The sequence below is a fragment of the Dendrobates tinctorius genome, unplaced genomic scaffold (genome assembly GCF_039654945.1).
Source record: "Dendrobates tinctorius isolate UK_male_01 unplaced genomic scaffold, ASM3965494v1 ptg000007l, whole genome shotgun sequence".
Lineage (NCBI taxonomy): Eukaryota > Metazoa > Chordata > Amphibia > Anura > Dendrobatidae > Dendrobates > Dendrobates tinctorius.
In genome coordinates this window covers 20,133,004-20,154,408 of record NW_027361675.1, presented here as the reverse complement: position 1 = coordinate 20,154,408, position 21,405 = coordinate 20,133,004, and the positions used below count along the sequence as shown (strand labels likewise).

At 43.7% G+C, this 21,405-nt stretch overlaps 1 protein-coding gene across 3 annotated transcripts in view; it reads right to left on the bottom strand.

Annotated features, from left to right (window-relative positions):
- The window catches only part of RHCE (Rh blood group CcEe antigens), a 153,099-nt gene that overhangs the window by 82,219 nt on the left and 49,475 nt on the right, over window positions 1-21,405 (bottom strand). For all 3 annotated transcript variants that reach the window (XR_012231584.1, XM_073572320.1, XM_073572332.1), the window contains exons 2-4: window positions 19,042-19,228; window positions 17,576-17,726; window positions 10,643-10,796 (exon numbers count right to left, since the gene is read on the bottom strand). Coding sequence is in view for 2 of the 3 variants with exons in the window: in XM_073572320.1 (XP_073428421.1) it covers window positions 10,643-10,796; window positions 17,576-17,726; window positions 19,042-19,228 (492 nt within the window). In the remaining variant the exon portion in view is untranslated. The remainder of the gene's footprint in view (window positions 1-10,642; window positions 10,797-17,575; window positions 17,727-19,041; window positions 19,229-21,405) is intronic.

The following is a 21,405-nucleotide window of genomic DNA, read 5'->3' as shown; positions in this document are numbered from 1 at the left end:
AGTTGCAGCAGTCCAATAACAAAGTCCCAAGGATGAGTCAGCCTCTGCCAAAATTCTAAGCATGCTTGAGTCCAGCTCTCGGCCACCAAGTCGAGCATGCCGAGTGCAACTCTCTCCATAGTCGCCACTCCACAAAGCCATGCACGCACTTCCCGCCGACACCATAAACTGCGACTCCTCCACGCCATGCCAGCAATTCCCGCAGACACCATTAGCTGCCACTCGTCTCCTCTGGCTGACTGCGTAGGACTCCTCTTCAGCTCCATGTTCACCCAGGCTTCACAAACTCAGAATTAATCAATCAATATCACCAGCAGTGATTGCACACCCTGAGACTCACTTATAGAGCCCCACACCTGATTCATAATTACGTGCACATTAAACCTAAAGTGCGATACCACTAACCACCACCGGGGACAGTCAAGTCACTTGGCACTTGCCAAAGTAAAGAAAGTTCACCCTGTGCAATTTAAAACTGTCAGATCAAATTCAGATCATGACAGTACCCCCTCCTTAATGAGGGGCCTCTGGACCCTCAAGACCACCCCTCATTAGGGAAACACCTACAGTGGGGACGCCCAGAGCCTGAGTTCACTCCACGACTACCTGAATTCAGGTTTATGACAAACACTCCGCTGGTATTGGCAATAAAGTTCATTTTGGAGGCACCACTCATCTCCACAGCGCCGACCTGGGGAACGAGTTTATGTATGTGTATGTTTGTTATGAGCTGATCAGGCTCCACAACACACTTCTACAAAATGTTTTTTGGTGGCACCCATACATGCTCATTCACACACAGGTCCGGACCTGAACGTTCATTGCCCACATTTGTTTGTCATAATTGGTGAACTCATTCTGAACTAGACAGCAGAGGCGTCCCCCTGTGTCACCACACTCACACCAGGAGGGGGCGGCATTAAAGATTTGGCGTGAGCCCCGCGGACTCTACACCAGACTGCTCATCACTGGAACGTACCCCTTCACCTCGGGGAATACCAAGCAGCTCCGTGGGGCACCATTCCTCCCACCTGCCTGGGTACACCCGCGTGCATGAGCAAGTCCCGCTGCCCAGCAGCGACTCTAGGGGCTTTTAGCCAGATCACAGCCGCCATTTTTTTTTTTTCCTCAGCAGAGGCCCCAGACAACTGCTGCTGCAGCAGCTTAAACACACCATGCCGCTCCCAGTCACCTCAGTGAAGCCCAGCAGCAACTGCTCACAGGTCACCACATGGCCAAAGGCCCCAGACCCTGACAATTACTCACAGGTCTCCACATGGTCAAAGGCCCTAGACCCTGACAATTGCTCACAGGACTCAACATGGCCAAAAGCTCACCAGAAAAAAAAAAACTGTAGGGCTGGTGATAATGTCATGGTCACGTGTGTCTGGACGCAGAAGATACCGCAAGGCGGACCCATAACACACGTGACCCTGGATACAGCGCCTCCAGTGGCGAATTTAAATAATAAGGGGGAACCTGGGAAACATTAACAATGGTGGGACCTGCAATAGGGAATGGGGACGTGGAGACCTTCTAAGCTCCCCTGAGCCAGTGTCCCTGCACTCCTTACGTTCCCTATACAGGCTCCGCACCTGTCGCCGCACGCGAACCTTAAACCCTTGCTCGCCCTGACCCTAAACCCTCACTAGGGAATTGGTCGGTGCGGAGACTAATCCCACCACTGCACTAACAACACACATGAGGAAAGAAGACAATACAGGGGGAAACACCACTTAGCTTTAGGCTCTGTGCTTATGCTCCTGCAACAGAGCCCCACCACCTGTGTGCGTCTTCTCCTCCACCCGGATCCATCACCATCCTGGATCCTACACCATAGTGCAGCCTTGGAGCAGAGTCCATCTCCAGTTGCAGCAGTCCAATAACAAAGTCCCAAGGATGAGTCAGCCTCTGCCAAAATTCTAAGCATGCTTGAGTCCAGCTCTCGACCACCAAGTCGAGCATGCCAAGTGCAACTCTCTCCATAGTCGCCACTCCACAAAGCCATGCACGCACTTCCCGCCGACACCATAAACTGCGACTCCTCCACGCCATGCCAGCAATTCCCGCAGACACCATTAGCTGCCACTCGTCTCCTCTGGCTGACTGTGTAGGACTCCTCTTCAGCTCCATGTTCACCCAGGCTTCACAAACTCAGAAAGAATCAATCAATATCACCAGCAGTGATTGCACACCCTGAGACTCACTTATAGAGCCCCACACCTGATTCATAATTACGTGCACATTAAACCTAAAGTGCGATACCACTAACCACCACCGGGGACAGTCAAGTCACTTGGCACTTGCCAAAGTAAAGAAAGTTCACCCTGTGCAATTTAAAACTGTCAGATCAAATTCAGATCATGACAGTCACGGTCACGTGTGTCTGGACGCAGCGAGTACCTCAAGGCAAACCCATATGACACACGTGACCCTGGATACACCGCCTCCAGTTGGGCGAATTTAAATAATAGGACGTGCAGCTGGATACACCGCCTCCAACTGGCGAATTTAGATATTACATGTATATATAAAGTAGTCTGGAAACCCCGCCTCCAGTAAGGCGAATTTAAATAAAGGGGAACCTGGGTAACATTAACAATGGTGGGCCCTGCAATAGGGAATAGGGAAGTGGAGACCTCCTGTACTCCCCTGAGCCAGTGTCCCTGCACTCCTAATGTTCCCTATGCCGGTTCCACACCGGGCGACGCACAGGAACCTAAAAACCCTAGCTGACCCTGAACCTAAACCCTCACTAGGGAATTGGTCGGTGCAGAAACTAATCCCACCACTGCACTAAACACACATGAGGGAAAATGTAAATACAGGGGAAACACCACTTAGCTTTGCTCTGCTGCGTACGCTCCTAGCAACAGAGCCTACCACCTGTGTGCATCTTCACCTCCACCCGGATCCATCACCATAACTGGATCCTTCACCATAGTGCAGCCTTGGAGCAGAGTCCACCACCAGTTGCAGCTGTCCAGTAACAGAGTCCCAAAGAGGAGTTCAGCTCCTGCCCAAAAAGTCAAGCATGCTTGAGTCCAGCTCTCAGCAACCAAGTCCTGCATGCTGAGTGCAACTCTCTCCATAGTCATCACTCCACCAAGCCTTGCAAGCACTTCCTGCCGACACCATAAACTGTGACTCCACCACGCCATGTCAACCCTTCTTGCAGACCACCTAGCTGCCACTCGTCCCCTCTGGCTTGCCTGCGCAGGACTCATGTTCAGCTCCTTCATCACCCAGGCTTCCTTCCCAAATGACAAACTCACAATATCAACAACAGTCATCAAACCCACCTGAACTCTTTTAAAGAGCCTCACACCTGATTTATAATTACGTGCACTAAACCAAAGAAACTAAAGTGCACTACCACTCACCACCACCGGGGCAACTTAGAATGAACGACACCACGTGTAATAATTCTAATGGCCACAGGGGGCAATCACACCACTTTGGCACCAAGCCAAAGGAAAAAAAAGTTCACTTATCCATTTGATCTGTCAGATCCACGCTGGATCATGACAGTACTGCGCCGAACCGCGCGGTGGGGTGGGTGGTACCATGGTTTTGCAGGTAATTCCTTGGCACATCATTACCTCACTCAATGGTCTTTGCTCTTATACTGTACATTCCTCTTATTATGTCTATGTGCCGTTTTGAATCTTCTCTGTGATTCCAGTACATTTTGTACTCTTTGATGCATTTTATATCTTTGGTATATATGATGGCACATTAGATCGCACTTGCACTATGCACTTTTGAGCTGACCTGCATGTATGCAGTTTGTTACTTTGTGTTTGGTTGTGTTTCCTGATCATTACCATGGTCCATCGTTTTTTTGGCTTATCATTGTCCACTCCCTGTGATTTGTTCTTACTATTTTAATTTGTGTCTTATCGTTACTTCAATAAAGTCTTGTATTTTTTGGTACATTGGTTCTCTTTGGTGCTTTTTTTCTAGGTATCATTATCACTATTTTTGCACTGAATCTGTTATACACATCCTTACACCCCCCCATACTGATCCGTTGATTAGTGTTACTATTTTGGGTGCTGGCTTGGTATATATGATTGCAGAAGCGCCAATAATGCGGCATATGATTCCCTTTGGCCATAAAGAGCAATGCCGGGACAAAGGATTTTGTACTAATCATGAAGACTTTTTGAGATAGGTAGTTACTCCTCGGGGATCCTAATTTAGATGGTTACTGATGTTTACTCTGCTGATGTATGCCTAAGGCTAGGTTCACATTAGCGTTTGAGTCCACAGCGTATCATCCGCATGCGCAAGCATATGCAAACATGCATGCAAAACGCATGTTTATGCAGCGTTTTTATTCGCATCATCTTACGCATGATAGGAAAAAAACGCTGCATGTGCATGCATTTGTATGCATTTTGGCATGCGTTTGCGTTGTTTCTGCACATGCGTTCGATATTTCCAATGCTTTTCCAGTAGAGATTCCTTGACACCAGACACCCAATGAGCGTGTCTCATGGGATTTCTATATATAGACACACTGCACAGATGAAATCCTCATCTTTTGCTGCTGTATCCAACTTCAAGATGGATCTTAGCGTGGAGAGCTTCCTTCTTCATCTTGATTTGTCATTGAAATTAGCTCTTGCCTTTACTTTTGCTTGTGAAGAAGACAGAAGAAGAGAAAAACGGAGAAGACGTCGTCATCGCTATTGGAAGCACACCATCGTTGAAGTCCAAGAGAGCCTTGGAGCCTACCACTCCTTGTACACTGAGCTGCGTGAAAACCCGGAGAAGTTTTTCGAGTACACGAGAATGTCGGAACAGAGCTTCAATGACTTGCTGCTACGTGTCAGAGGATCCATCACCAGGCATGACACAAGGCTACGTCAAGCAATTCCTGCTGAGCAACATCTGTTGGTGACCCTGAGGTATGTCATTTTGATAAACAAACACATGTCGTTATTATTGTTATAAAAGCCACATACTTAATTTTTTCTCCATTTTCTGTTCGGCAGATTCCTGGCTACCGGAGAGACCTTATCATCTCTACATTTTCAATTCCGAATTGGAGTGTCCACGCTTTCTGGGATTATTGGAGACACCTGTCGTGCTTTATGTGATGTTCTGCAGGAAAAATTCCTCCCCCAACCCACAACTGAACTCTGGCTGGAAAATGATGCAAAATTCCAGGACATTTGTAATTTTCCTAACTGGTTGGGGGCTGTGGACAGCAAACACATTAGGATTGTGAAACCTACTGGCAGTGGATCCGAGTATTTCAATTACAAAAAATACTTTTCCATTATTCTCATGGCGATTGCAGATTCTGACTGTCTATTTGTCGCGGTGGACATTGGCTCATTTGGATAAGGAAATGACTCACAGACTTTCAAACACTGACATGGGACAGCATTTGTATGCTAATGATTTCAATTTTCCACAGCCACGACCTCTTCCGAACACTGAAGGACCGCCAATGCCATTTGTTGTGGTTGGGGATGAGGCATTTCAAATTTGTGCCAACCTCATAAAACCGTACTCATATCGGGACTTGAATCACACCAAAAGGATTTACAACTACCGACTGACAAGGGCATGAAGAACTGTGGAGTGTGCCTTTGGATTGCTGGTATCTAAATGGCGCATTTTGGGAACAGCCATCAATCTAAAAATTGAGACAATTGTTGAGGTTGTGAAAGCGTGTGTTGTTTGGTACAATTACTTCCGGGTGGAAGAGCAACAACAATTAGAACTTGACGAACCTGTTACTACCACATTGCAGGATTACCAAGATCACCCTCTGAGGACTACAGTGGAAGTTGCACAAATGAGGGATAAATTTGCTGCCTACTTTGTTTCGGATATTGGCATGGCAAGATGAAATGGTTTAAGCCGATAAGTAAAATGTACCTGTAATGTTATGTACCTGTAATTTTTGCTGACTTTAATACTAACACCTTGACTGTAACTTTAATAATAAACACCTCTACTGTAATACCCGTTAATACTTCACTCAACAATACACACATGTTTAAATAAAGAGATAAAAGAAAACACAGGGTAACAGGTATTGTGAATCAAAATAATTTTTATTAACAAACATAACACCAAGAGGAAATTTGACAAATAAATAACAAAAAAGAAAAAAAAGGGATTAACTTTTGGGATCTGCGGGAGGGAGTTACATTCTGGGGGTGTCGGGCTGTGAAGTTGGCTAGGTGTAGTTGGGGAAGTTGTTACAGGGGAAGTGGCAGTCAATTGGATGATTGGGTCAGAAACATTGGCAGAGGACACAATGGGGGAAGAGGATACATTAGTACTGGTATACAAGTTGGAAGGTTTTGACACATTGGATGGGATAGAACAAAGGGAAAGTGGGGAGAGACTTGGAAGTGGAGACACATTCAGAGGTGAGGGTGGAAGGAGTGGGTAATGTTTTGTCACAACTTTTCTTTTCCTGGCCTTCGTTTTGCTGGAGCCTGGGTGTTTTTTTTTCCTGTTCCTGGGGTGCTGAACTCAGCTGTGTGGTAGAAATGGAAGGCTGTGCTGCTGCACTCGGCTGCATGGTGGAAGTGGAAGGCTGGGCTGTGGCACTAGGCTGCATGGTGTAGCTGGGTACTGTTGAAGCAGTTCTAATGTCCAGAGGTTGTTGTGGTGGTGGATAGGTCACTTGGTGACTAGACTGGTATCCAAGTTCTTAAGATGTTGGGAAAGATGCTGGCGGATTCTGCCACTGATGCTGTGTTGGAGCTTGTTGGAGGTATGGCTGAAAACAACTTTCTGGACATGTTCAGTCAGAAGTATGCATGCTTTTCGAACGCATGCATACGCATGTCCTTGTGTTCCAATGAATTCCCATTGACAGTAATGCATTGTTTTAACGCACTCATGCACATATGCATTGCGGATTTTTGACGCCTCAAAAAATGCAACATGTTGCATTAGCCGCGCACCGCCGCACACTGCAAAACGACGCACGTACGTATCCGCATGCGAACACACGCAAACGCATGTTCCTGCATAATCCCTGCGCACTGAAACGCAAATGTGAAACCAGTCTAAGACACTAGATTCAGTGGGTACGGAAAGCATTCAGACTCCTTTAAATTTTTCACTCTTTGTTTCATTGCAGCCATTTGGTAAATTCAAGTTAATTTTTTTCCTCATTAATGTACACTCTGCACCCCATTTTGACTGAAATAATTCAGAAATGCAGAAGTTTTTGAAAATTTATTAAAAAAGAAAAACTGACATGGTCATAAGTAGGGATGAACGAGCATACTCGTGAGGATTCGGTACTCGAATTCTCGCGAGTATTTCACTACTCGCCTCACAATATTCACAACAGCCCACACAGTCCCCGCACAGCCCTGCACAGTTCCGCACAGCATGGCACAGTCCTCGCACAGCCCAGCACGGCCCACAACAGTCCACACACAGCCCAGCACAGTCCCGCACAGTACCTGCAAAGCCCTGCACAGTCCCGCACAGCATGGCACAGTCTTCGCACAGGCTAGCACAGTCCCGCACAGCCCGGCACAGTCCCCGCACAGGCCAGCACAGTCCCGCATAGCTTGGCACAGTCCCCGCACAGGCCAGCACAGTCCCCCATAGCCTGGCACAGTCTTCGCACAGTCCCCGCCCAGTCCATCACAGTCCCCGCCCATTAATCGCATTTCCCATAGACTTACATTGGACTCGGTACTCGTTACGAGTACTCGAGTATTAGGAGGTACTCGTAACGAGTACAGCGAGTCCAAATACTACAGTACTCGCTCATCCCTACTCATAAGTATTCAGACCGTTTGCTCAGACACTCATATTTAAGTCACATGCTGTCCATTTCCTTGTGATCCTCCTTGAGATGGTTCTACTTCTTCTTTGGAGTCCAGCTGTGTTTAATTAAATTGATAGGACTTTATTTGTAAAGGCATACACCTGTCTATATAAGACCTCACAGCTCACAGTGCCTGTCAGACAAGAGGCCAAGGAGCTCAGAGACAGAATTATGGCAATGCACACATCTGGCCAAGGTTACAAAAGAATTTCTGCAGTACTCAATGTTCCCAAGAGCACAGTGGCCTCCATAATCCTTAAATGGAAGAAGCTTGGGACCACCAGAAGTCTTCCTAGACCTGGCCGTCCAGCCAAACTGAGCAATCTTGGGAGAAGAGCCTTGGTGAGAGAGGTAAAGAAGAACCCAAGATCTTTGTGGCTGAGCTCCACAGATGCAGTAGGGAGATGGGAGAAAGTTCCACAAAGTCAACTATCACTCCAGCCCTCTGCCAGTCGTACCTTTATGGCAGAGTGGCCCGACAGAAGCCACTCCTCAGTGCAAGACATATCAAAGCCAGCATAGACTTTGCTAAAATACACATGAAGGACTCCCAGACTATGAGAAATAAGATTCTCTGCTCTGATGAGATGAAGATAGAACTTTTTGGTGATAATTCTAAGCGGTATGTGTGGAGAAAACCAATCACTGCTCATCATCTGCCCAATACAATCCCAACAGTGAAACGTAGAGGCAGCATCATGCTATGGGGATGTTTTCAGCTGCAGGGATAGGACAATTGGTTGCAATTGAAGGAAACGTGAATGCGGCCAAGTACAGAGATATCCTGGATGAAAACCTCTTCCAGAGTGCTCTGGACCTCAGACTTGACTTAAGGTTCATCTTCCAACAAGACAATGACAATAAGCACACAGCTAAAATAAAAAAGGAGTGGCTTCAGAACAACTCTGTGACCATTCTTGACTGGCTCAGCCATAGCCCTGACCTAAACCCAATTGTTCTGGCATTGCTTCCCTGAAGTCCCAGCAGCTAAATCCTGAGGGCAGGGAACTGCAGGTCTCCTGGCCCGATCTAATAGCCGGTGGCACAGCAGCATACCAGAGCCTGGAGCCGACACAAAGGAGCGGCACCTATGATAGGCTCGAGCTGCCTGCCAAGCGGGTAATGGTTTGTTTTTAAAACAGAGAGAGACAGTTAGCAACAGGAAGGTTAGCTATTAGGCAGTGAGGAAAAAGGGAGGAAAGCACAGAAGGAAGGCCTCCGTACCTACCTGGTCAGGGGTATCCAAAATTGCCTCCAGGCTGTCTGGCTCTCCATTACTATCTGTTACCTGTGCCCCCATTTGTACTATCAACCATCAAGTAAAGGAAAAGAAAACTACAGCCCTTGTGTCCTCCAGTGATCTCTTGCGCCCCGAGTCCTGCACCACAAGATACACAAAGCTCCACCTGTGGGGAGCAGAACATCCCAGCTGCGTCACCATCAGCCCCAGCAGTCTCCTTTAGCAGCGTCGGCCATCCGTTGCTGAACAACACAGGTGGCATCATGTTAAATCCCATATACATATTCCCCATTTTACGGCACAGCCAGGGCCACGCATTCGGGTCACAGCCCCGTGACTTCCCCAAAGAACTGCCGACCAGATTCTGAGTACCCCTGATGGATGTGTCTCAAAAGTTCTGTCAGGAACACCGCACTGCACTTGCTCACTGAGCCAGTGCGGATGTCCTGAGTACAAAGACAGTACTCAAAGATACCTGTGGAGCAGGGCAGCAGCGGTGACGGATGAGTGCTTCAGAGCATCAGGACCTGAAGCACATGACTGCTGGGGGCGTGGCCTAAGCTCCACAGATCTAGGAGCTGCAGGGAAACTCCTAGAAAGGTAACTACGGGACAATGTTACCAAGGGGCATAGACAGAGACAGAAACCAGATGAAGCCAGGGTCAAAGAACAAGATAGAAATACAGTACCACAGGGTTTAGACAGAAAGGATAGTCAGGATGTAGCAATAGGTCAGAAAACCAGAATGGGCAATAGACGGTACAATAGGGACAAACTGTAATGGAGTAACGATAGCCAAGCCAGGAGGTCAGAACCGGAGAAGACAATAGTACCAAAGTGAGAGACGGAGTACAGAGTGAGGGAACAGGCCGGGTCATACACGGGAAGCAAACAAGCAATGCAGAACACACGCACACCGGGGGTCAGACACACCAGAACAACAGTATAGCTGACAGAGAACCCTGGTAAAGAGTGAGTATAAATACCCCTCCCAGATCCAGAAAGAGGCCACGAACACTTAACCCTGTGAGTGCAGGGCAAGAACCCTGTTCAAACCATGACAAGTTCATTTTATTCAATAGGTTTTGCAATAGTAATAATTTCCACAATTGGATGTGTTTAAATAAAATGTCGCTGTGCTGAGATAATCTTATAAATGTGCCCCTGCTGTGTACTGTGTAATGGCTGTGTCTGACCGTGCAGGAACAAGGTCTGATCATACCACAGCTCCTGGGAGGAGGAGGATGTAAAAGAGTATACAGACAGGACAGCATGGGATCAGAGAGGATCCTTTCTTTGAAGTAAAACATTATTTAAAAACAGGCAGTGAAATGTTTTACCTCACATAGAGCAGCAGCTGTGATCCTGTGCTGTAATGTCTGTATCCTCTCTATTGCTTCCTCCCCTGCCCAGGAGATGTCGTATGATCAGACCATGTCCCTGTACGGTCAGACACAGCCGTTACACAGTACACAGCAGGGGCACATTTATAAGATTATCTCAGCACAGGAACATTTTATTTAAACACATTTAAAGATTTTAGACTTTAATGAGACAGTAATTAAGTTCTCACCTACCCAAAATGGAAAATAATTCTGAGAATGGTGTCAATTTCTCATTCTCTTCACTGGCTTTTTTTCCAGTTAGCGGAAGTATCATTGTCCATGACACGGCAAGCCCAAAATATGCCCCAAAAATGTGGCCATGCATCATAGTAGTATGATTAGTCATCTAAAAAGTACAAAGCAAATATAAACTTAATAAAACCATGAATTAGTTATAAACATAATATTTAATATTATAGGAGAAATTATTTGAGAAAAGTAAAACATTTTAAGATCGCGTAAAATCTATAAAAAAAAAAAAGCACATGTATTGAAACAGAAAAATGTTGCAATAGAAGCAGCAGAAGCAGGGTCTAGGGGACACTATACGCAGAGGGTAAAAAACTGATTGGGGTACAAGAAACAAAGAGTTGTTGTAATCGGTACATTCTCTAAGTGGGATATAGTCAACAATGAAAACTGCAGGGATCTGTGCTAGGACCGATTCTTTTTCATCTCTTTATTAATGACCTTCTGGAAGGGATTGTAAAGTGTAAGGGTACCGTTACACCTAGCGACTCACCAGCGATCCCGACCAGCGATATGACGCAGTCAGGATCGCTGGTGCATCGCTAAGTGGTCGCTAGTGAGCTGCCACACAGGCAGATCTCACCAGCGACATCGCTGGGGACGGGGGTCGCTACTTACCTGTCAGACGCGGTGATCCTGCATCCTCCCACCCGGCTCCACGCGTTGCTCGTCGTCACAGCAGGAAGCGCCGCAGGAAGTGACCGACGAGGAATGGTCCAGGAGCTTCTCGCGCGATCACCGATAATCAGCGGGGGAGCCGGTCGGAGGTAACTATCACATGCAGTGATATCGCTAGCAATATCGCTGCTACGACACAAAATCGGTGACTTTACAGCGATATTGCTAGTGATATCGCAGTGTGTATCGGGGGCTTAAGTCTTAGCTGATGATGCAAAACTTTCTAAGATAATATAAACTGACTTTGTTCTGTAATATTGTACAGTCTATCTAGAAAATATGTCTGCATGGTCAAAAACATGGAATTGTATAGTATTACTAAATGTAGAATAATGTACTTAGGCTGGGGTAATCTTATTGCTGCATGTACATTAAATGAAAATATACTAGAGGCTAAAGAACATGAGAAGGACTTGGATATTTTGATTACAAGAAATCTAAAAAGCAGCACTTAATGTCAAGCAGCAGCTGCAACTGCAAACAAGATTTTAGGGTGTATGGAAAGGATAACATTGTGTTATCACCGTGCAACTTTAAATCACATGTAAAGCCATATCTTTAAAGGGAACCTGTCAGTAGGATTGTGCCGAGTAACCTACAGACAGTGTCAGGATGGCGCCGTTATACTGATTAAAATGATACCTAGGTGGATGAAATTCATCTTGTGGTTGTTGCTTCCATTGAGTATGCACCAGCTGCACCATCTTGGTGCAGACAATTTTTTTCCCTCTATTCCATAGCAAAATGGCACAGGTGGCTCCTGCGCAGTAGCATCTATCGGATCAATGATAGATGCTACTGTGCAGGCGCGTCCGGTGCCATTTTGAGAAAGTTTTTTTTTTCAGAATCAATGTATAAGACTAAATAAAACAATTTAATGCACATTATACAGGCGATCATGCTGCAGCGCAGGCCCTGCCACTGGCGCCTGCCTGCTGAAAGTTATTTTTTATTTCAATGTATATAATAATCAGTGACCTGTCATAAGCCATACAGATACATAACTAAGCAGAGCACCACATGAAGAACCCCCCCACAGGCCGCCGCGCAGCACAAGCATATCATTAACTCAAAACTACAAATAAAGACACTGTCTGTAGGTTACTGTGCACAATCCTGCTGACAGGTTCCCTTTAACCCCTTTACCCGCAAGGCTGGTTTGCATGTTAATGACCAGGCCAATTTTTACAATTCTGACCACTGTCACTTTATGAGGTAATGACTCTGGAATGCTTCCATGGATCCTGGTAATTTGAATTTTCATGCCCTTAAATAGCAGAGATAGGTCACCCAAAATACTTAATAAGTAACATTTCCCACATGTCTACTTTACAGAAGCACAATTTTGGAACCCCAATTATTTTTTTCTTAGGCCATGTGCACACGATGCGGATTCTGCTGCGGATCCGCAGCAGAACTGCATGTGATGTACAGTATCATTATAGGCTATGTAAAACAAAATCCGCAGTGCACATGCTGTGTTTTTTTCCACACAGATTTGGTGCCAATGAAAAATGCAGCATGTCACTTCTTTTGTGCGGTTTTGCTGCATTTTTCCACCTGCTCCATTCTAGAAATACGCAGGTGGAAAACCGCACAAAACATGCAGTAAAACTGCACAAAAAATGCACTAAATCCGCAGGAAAAATGCAGGTCATTTGACCCACGGATTTAGTAAATCTGCGCTGAAAATTCCAAAGCAGAATACGCACCGTGTGCACATAGCCTTTGGAAGTTAAAGGGTTAAATTTTGAACAGAGATTTCTCATTTTTATAGCACCATTTTTTTAGGGACCACATCACATTTAGGCTGTGTGCCCACGTTGCTTTTTTTAAGCGTTTCCGCAGCGTTTGTGCCGGCTCAGACGCTACAGAAACGCTTAAAAGAAGCTTTAAATTAATTTGCAAGCATTTTTGGCTTTTTGTGCCAATGCATGCGTTTTTAAACGCTCAAGAATCGCTTAGCAGCTAAAAACACAGCATGCTCATTAATTTCTGCGTTGCTGAGCGTTTTTAGCCTTCCCCAATGTTCCCAGAAAACGCGTGTCTTTTGTGCAAAAAAATGGAAAAAAGACGCCCATTTTCTGGGAAGGGGATCAGTTTCCTGAGCGTTTAAAAACGCTAACGTGGGCACATAGCCTCAAAGTCACTTCGAGGGGTCTATATGATAGAACATACCCAAAAGTGATACCATTCTAAAAACTGCACCCCTCAAGGTGCTCAAAATCCCATTCAACAAGTTTATTAACACTTCAGGTGCTTCACAGGAATTTTTGAATGTTTAAAATAAAATGAACATTTAACTTTTTTCCACAAAAAATTTACTTCACATCTAAAATTTTTTATTTTCCCAACGGTAACAGGAGAAATTAGGCCCCAGAAGTTGTTGTGCAATTTGTCTTGAGTACACTGACACCCCATGTGTGGGGATAAACCACTGTTTGGTCGCATGCCAGCGCTCGGAAGGGAGCTGTAATTAAGATCGGACACCATGTCGCGTTTGGAGAGCCCCTGATGTGCCTAAACAGTGGAAACTCCCCACAAATGACACCATTTTGGAAGCTAGACCCCCCAAGGAACTTATCTAAATGTTTGGTGAGCATTTTGAACCCCCAAGTGCTTCACAGAAGTTTATAACGTAGAGCCGTAAAAATAAAAAATAAAATTTCCACAAAAATGATCTTTCTCCCACAATTTTTTATTTTCCCAAGGGTAACAGGAGAAATTGGACCCTAAGGCTATGTGCACACGTATGCAGAAAATTTCTGCATGAAAACCGGACTCCTTCCCAGAAAATGCGCGTTTTTTTGTGCGTTTTTTTCCAGAGCAAGTGCGGAATTCATTAAAATGAATGGGATTCTTCCTTTAAGCGTTTTTAAGCATTTTATTTGGTAAAACCGCGAAAAAAATGCTTACGTGTGCACATACCCTAAAAGATGTGCAATTTGTCCTGAATATGTTGATACCTCATATGTGGAGGTAAACCACTGTTTCAGCGCATGGCAGAATTCTGAAGGGAAGGAGCGCCATTTTACTTTTTCAACACAAAATTGCTGGAATTGAGATCGGATGCCATGTCGCATTTGCAGAGCCCCTGTGTGCCTAAACAGTGGAAACCCCCACATGTGACACCATTTTAGAAACTAGACCCCCCAAGGAACTTATCTAGTTGTGTGGTGAGAACTTTGAACTCCCAAGTGCTCCACAGAAGTTTATAACGTAGAGCAGTGAAAATATAAAAATCATATTTTTCCTCAAAAATTATCTTTTTTCCCCCCAATTTTTTATTTTACCAAGCCTAACAGGAGAAATTCGACCCCAAAAGTTGTTATGCAATTTCTCTTGAGTACACCGATACCCCATGTATAGGGGAATACTACTTTTGAGACACAGTGCAAAGCTCAGAAGTAAAGAGGCACCAAATTGGAGTTAAGATTTTGCTGGAATGGTTTGAGGGTGCCATGTCACATTGTCAGAGCCCCTGAGGTGCCAGAACAACAGAAACCCCCTATATGTGAATTCATTTTACAAACTACACTCCCAAATGAATTTATTTAGGGGTACAGTGATCATATTAACACCACATGTGCCTCATCGAATTTTATACCACTGAGTGGTGAAGAAGGAATAAATTACATTTTTACCACTAAAATGTTGTTTTAGCTCCAAGTTTTTAATTTTTCTAAGGGTTAATAGGAAATTTTTTACAACAAACTGAAATCCATTTATTCCAGAGTGTGCCAATACCCTACATGTAATCAGGAAATATTTTTTACTCACAGTGCAAGACTCAGAAGCCAAGGAGTGCCACATTTTACTGTTATAGCTTGCAGATGCCATGACCAACTGGGAAAGCCCATGAGGTGCCAGAACAGCAGAACCCCCCATAAGTGATCCCATTTTATGAACTACACCTCTCAAGTAATTCATCTACGGGTGCAGTGATCATATTGACACTATGGGTGTGTCACTGAATTTTATACCATTGGGCAGTAAAGACAAAATAACTACATTTTTACCACCAAAATGTAGTTTTAGCCAAAGATTTTACATTTTCACACAAGAAGTGGGTAAAAATGGCACCAAATTTTGTCCCACAATGTCTACTGAACGTGGCAATACCCCACATGTGGCTGTACAGTACTGCTTAGCCATATGGAGAGACTCGGAAGGAATGGGGTGCTATTTACCTACAGGGCAGGCAGACAAGGAAGCTGCCTAAGGCCCCCACTCACAAAGGGGACCCCCTGTGTCTACAGCCCCTTTATGAAGTGCACTGACTGTTTACAGCATTACTTACAGTGAATAATGCTGTGCATCCTCTGTAGTCCTTGAGCGTCTCTCCCAAACGCCCCTCCATCCCCACTCTCTCCCTGCAGTGTCAGTTTAGAAGCTGAGACTGAGAGGGAGGGGTCGTCTCACAGAACAGCAGAGGCCAGACTAGGGGCAGGAAGATGCATGCACCCTGGCGGTGTCTGTGTCCCCTCCTACTCATCATGGCTGCTCCTATGTCCTGGGATCTGCCCAAGGGAAGCAGCAGGACCTGGCATATATGTGTATCTTTGTGTGTCTGAATATGTGTATATAGTATCTGTGGTGCATGTGTGTATATATTGTGAGAATCATGTGGGAATAGTGGATGAGGGCAGGTATATCTCGCCCAGATTCCTTTCCTATGTGGCCTAGTCTGGTCAGTATCGCACCTGCTTACTAATGGATAATGGGAGGTGGATATAAAAGGATGCAAGGTGGTTGTGTGAGTGTCTCAGCCTGGGAACACAGAGAGCCTGTCTGTGTGAGAGACACACACGTGAGTGAAAGCAGTGCCCACTGCAACTGTGGTTTGGCTGGACGGGAGAAGCCCGCCAGTTGGTAGTTAGGTTGTCCATTGTTTAGTTAGTGCCGGATAGGCAAGGATTTGTTTTATGGTTTATTTCCTTTTGCATTGCTTTCACTGTTAATAAACCTGACCCAGTGTCAGTTACACCCGAATCCCAGCTCTGCGCCTGAGTTTCATGCTGAACGCACGTGACCTTTGACCCCAGCAAAGGCGATCCCGGAGTGTTTTATCACAATATGTATGCTTGTACATACAGTATATAGTATGTATGTGTACTGTATATTATATATGTATACTGCATGTGTGCACTATATTGTGTAAATATATGTATAAACTACAGCATACTGTGTGAGCATACTGTATATAAACTGAAGGTTTCTGTGTATATACCTTATATATGTGCTTGTACATACTGTGTGTGCCTGTATACTGTATATATAGTGTATGTTTCTCTATTTATAAAGTATATATAATGTGTACATGTATGGTGTGTATCTGTGTATATGTGTTGCATATATAGTTCTGCAATTGTAGTGTCACCATAATAGGGATCAGCATTTTATGTCTAACGCCTGTGTTGTACATGAGAGCCTGTTCGCACTTTCTTTACTGCGCCCCAGTGGGTTCTGCCTGAATCCCCTATAGAACTATAGATTGCAATGACAGGGATGGAGTTCAAATGAATTCCACATGTTTTGTTTTTTCCTGAACGTGTTCGCCTGATCCAACAGCCACAGAAAAAGTGGACACTTTTACACGAAAAAACAAAAACAGACTTTGAGGGAATGTGCATGACGCGCCCCAGAGGCCGTGGGATACTCGGCTCTGGGCCCATTATCTTCAATGGGAAATGTCACAGTGGCAGTGACCCGGTCCGTGGCCTCAGGCGGTCATGTAAAAGGGGTAGAAATGAGTGGGGATAAAGTTTATGTAGTGATTCGTGATGCCACCTGTGGTTTCTGGTCAGAATGCATATGCATTAAAATGATAATTTTGGTAATGGTAACGCAGCAACAGGTAGAAGATATAAAGGTGTCAATGGATTTAGCTATCAAAGACTCTCCTGCCCATATATGCAGTTTGAAGAGGTTGCCATATTAACAAACTCACTGCCATCATAGACCTTGAAATGACTTCATTGTCTATTATCATGTGGCGGTCATGATCAACTTTAAAGATATTCTAGAATTCACTACTCAACACAGTGGAAATTTACAAATTTGAAGATGAGGTTCATTCGGTTTGTGTTATACCACTACACAAAATAGAAAACCTTAGATTAAATAAAATACTGTCAGCTTTTCATTGTGGACATTACGGCTTATTTTTATTTTTTTTTAATCACAGGTGTCTCTTACCATAAGATACTGTTTCATAATGTATCTGTTTGCGGTAAATACAGGCAATTCAAGGATTGTCATTATGACCAATTGAAGAGGGTTCACTTTTCCTAAAACAGCTCCATATGAGATCAAGACTGGAAAAATACTCATCAGTCCATTTTTTAAGCTGTGAATGAGACAATATAATAAGTGCAATATATAGAAATCTTTTCTTTTTTTGCAAAAATAAGCATTGTACATTCTTTTCACAATCAGTTCTTTAGTGTCAAGTAAAAATAAGCATTGTACATTCTTTTCACATTCAGTTCTTTAGTGTCAAGTATAAAATTCCTGTTTTTTATTTATTTATGGTGCAAGAAAATAATGAAGATGAATATTTGTGGACCATTGTGTCTAACACTCCTTTGAGACACTCCATTGGCTTGAGATAGGCTGGCCACATCCGAAATGTTGCCACACCATATGGACTAATAAAATCCATTTTTTTCATTATGTACTGGAGTACTGCCTACTTTTTTCTTTTTATATTACTTCTACAAATGAATATTTCTTTGGAGGTCCTCGCACCCTGAATTCCCTTTAACGGTGCTGTTCCATTATTTTTCTTAGGCTACGTGCACACGCTGTGGATTGTGGTGCGGATTTGGCAGCGCGGATTTTGTAAAATCTGCAGGTAAATCTGCAGGTCAAAAGACCTGCGGTTTTACCTGCGGATTGCTCTGCGGTTTTGCCCTGCGGTTTTTCATCTCCACAATGGAGGAGATGGCAAACCGCAGCGGAATCCGCAGAAAGAATTGACATGTCAATTCTTTCTGCAGTTTCAAAACCGCAGAAAAACCGCGCGGAAAAATCCGCACCATCTGCACTGCGGTTTTGTATTCCCATAGGGAATAATGGTACTGTACACCGCAGCAAAAACTGCTGCGGGTCCGCTGCGGAATCCGCAGCGTGTGCACACACCCTTAGATAGACAAATAGAGAAATAATACATAGATAAATAGATGGATAAATAGAAAGATAGATATGGCATAGATACTGTAGATAGATAGATAGTTATGGGATAGATAGATAGATAGATAGATAGATAGATAGATAGATAGATAGATAGATAGATAGATAGATAGATAGATATGGGATAGATAGATAGATATGAGATAGATAGATAGATATGGGATAGATAGATAGATATGAGATAGATATGAGATAGATAGATAGATATGGGATAGATAGATATGGGATAGATAGATAGATATGGGATAGATAGATAGATATGGGATAGATAGATAGATATGGGATAGATAGATAGATAGATAGATAGATAGATAGATAGATAGATAGATAGATATGGGATAGATAGATATGGGATAGATAGATAGATAGATAGTCAAACTGCATAAATATATTATCTATGTACTTTTGTCACTAGTATAATACATTATAGGGAAAACATTTGAAAGTGTTAAACACGTGATATAACATACCTGTTTATGCCGATGTTTTGTATTTCAGTGGAATTCTTAAATATTAAGGTATCTAAAATAATGGCCCACTGCAATCCTATCACTCCATTCAAAAAGTTAAAAGCAATTCCACTGAATCCAAACTTTTTTAAGAATCCAAATAATAATCCAAGACCAAGGAAAATCATGACATTCACATCTTGCAGTTCTAAAGAGAAAAAATGCAAGAGAAACAAATAAAATATGAAACAACTTAGTTGAGCATAAATTTTCAGTGATATATTGCAAATAATTATGAGCTACTGCATTAGCATCTACTTAGCAAACACCATGGTAGACTTCTTACTGTAAAGGAAAAAATGGACCCCAAAAGTTGAGTAATTTCTCCTGAGCATGCCGATACTCCATATGAGGGAGAAATCCACTGATTGGGTGCACAGCAGAGCTCAGAAGGGAAGGAGTGCCATTAGACTTTTTGAATGCAAAATTTGCTGTAATAATTAGCGGACCCCATGTCACGTTTTGAGAGAATCTGATGTGCCTAAACAGTGAAAATCCCCCACAAGTGACACCATTTTGGAAACTTGACTCCTCAGGAAACTGATTTAGATGTGTGGTGAGCAGATTGAACTCTTTGGTGCTTCACAGAAGTTTATAACGTTGAGCCATAAAAATAAAAAAGAATCAAATTTTCCCCACAGATATGTTTTAACACAAAATATTGTATTTTCATAAGGGTAAGAGGAGAAATTGCACCATACATTTTGTTGTGCAATTACTTCTGAGTAAGCTGATACCCAATATGAGGGAGAAAACTACTATTTGGACGCACGGCAGGGCTCAGAAGGGAAGGAGTGTTGGTTGACTGTTTGAATGGAAAATTTCCTGGAATTATTAGCGGACATCATGTCCCATTTGCAGAGTCCCTGATGTGCCTAAACAGTGTAAACCCCCCACAAGTGACCCCATTTTGGAAACTAGACCCCTTAAGGATTGTATTTAGATGTGTGATGAGCACCTTGAACCCCCAGGTGCTACACAGAAGTTTATAATGTTGAGCCATGAAAATAATAAAATCACATTTTCCTCACAAAAATGTTGCTTTAGCCCCAAGATTTTAATTTTTCTAAGGGCTAATAGGAATTTTTTTTCCAACAAACTGAGGTCCATTTTTTCATGAGTGCACCAATACCCTCAGGGCCGGTTTTTGGCAAAGTGGGGCCCTAGGCAAAGCTTAAAATGGGACCCCAAATGCTAACATATTGTACATCAAACAGAACCATTTCGATTGTATTTACATGCGCTGAGTTCAGGCCGCTAAATGAGTGTGATCAACAATGTTGAAGTCGTTCAACACTTGTTTCCCGGCCTCTTTCCACCATCTGAGAAAGAATGATGGGAACAGGACAATCACTATTGGCTCAATCTGTCCCCATACAGTATCATGTTATCAGCAGCACATCTACAGGTTACACCCCATAGTCCTCTATATAATAAAATGTGACCCATAGTCGTCCATATAATATAATACACTCTTCAGTCCTCCATATAGTAAAATACACTCCCTATAGTCCTCCATATAGTATAATTCACTCCTCAAGGTCCTCCATATAGTATAATACACTCCTCATAGTCCTCCATATAGGATAATACACTCCTCATAGTGCTCCATATTGTATAATACACTCCTCATAGCCCTCCATATATTAAAATACACTCAGTCCTCCATATAGTATAATACACTCCTCATAGTGCTCCATATAGTATAATACACCGCCAGTCATCCTTGTAGTACAATTCACTTTCCATAGTATAATGCACCCCATAGTTCTTCTTATAGTATAATGTATTCCCCATAGTCCTCGATACAGTATAATGCAGCCACCCGATAGAGCGTAATGCAGCCACCCCACAGAGTATAATGCAGCCACCCCAGAGTATAATTCAGCCCCACCATACAATATAATGTAACCCCCATAGAATATAATGCAGCCCCCCTCTTATAGTATAATGCAGCCACCCCTTAGACCATAATGCAGCCACCCCACAGAATATAATGAAACCCCCCCATAGAATATAATTCAGTCCCTCTCATATAGAATATATGGCAGCCCCCTCAGAGAGTATAATGCAGCCCCCCATAGAATACAATGCAGCCCCTTATATAGTATAATGTAGCCCCTCCATATAATACAATGGCACCCTCCTCATATAGTATAATGCAGGCCCAATAGTATATAATGTAGCCCCCTCATAAAGTATAATGAAGACCCCATACAATATAATCTAGCCCCACTTAGAATATAATGCAGCCCCCCATAGAATACAATGTAGCCTCCTCGTATAGTATAATGTAGCCCCATCATAGAGTATGATGCAGTCATC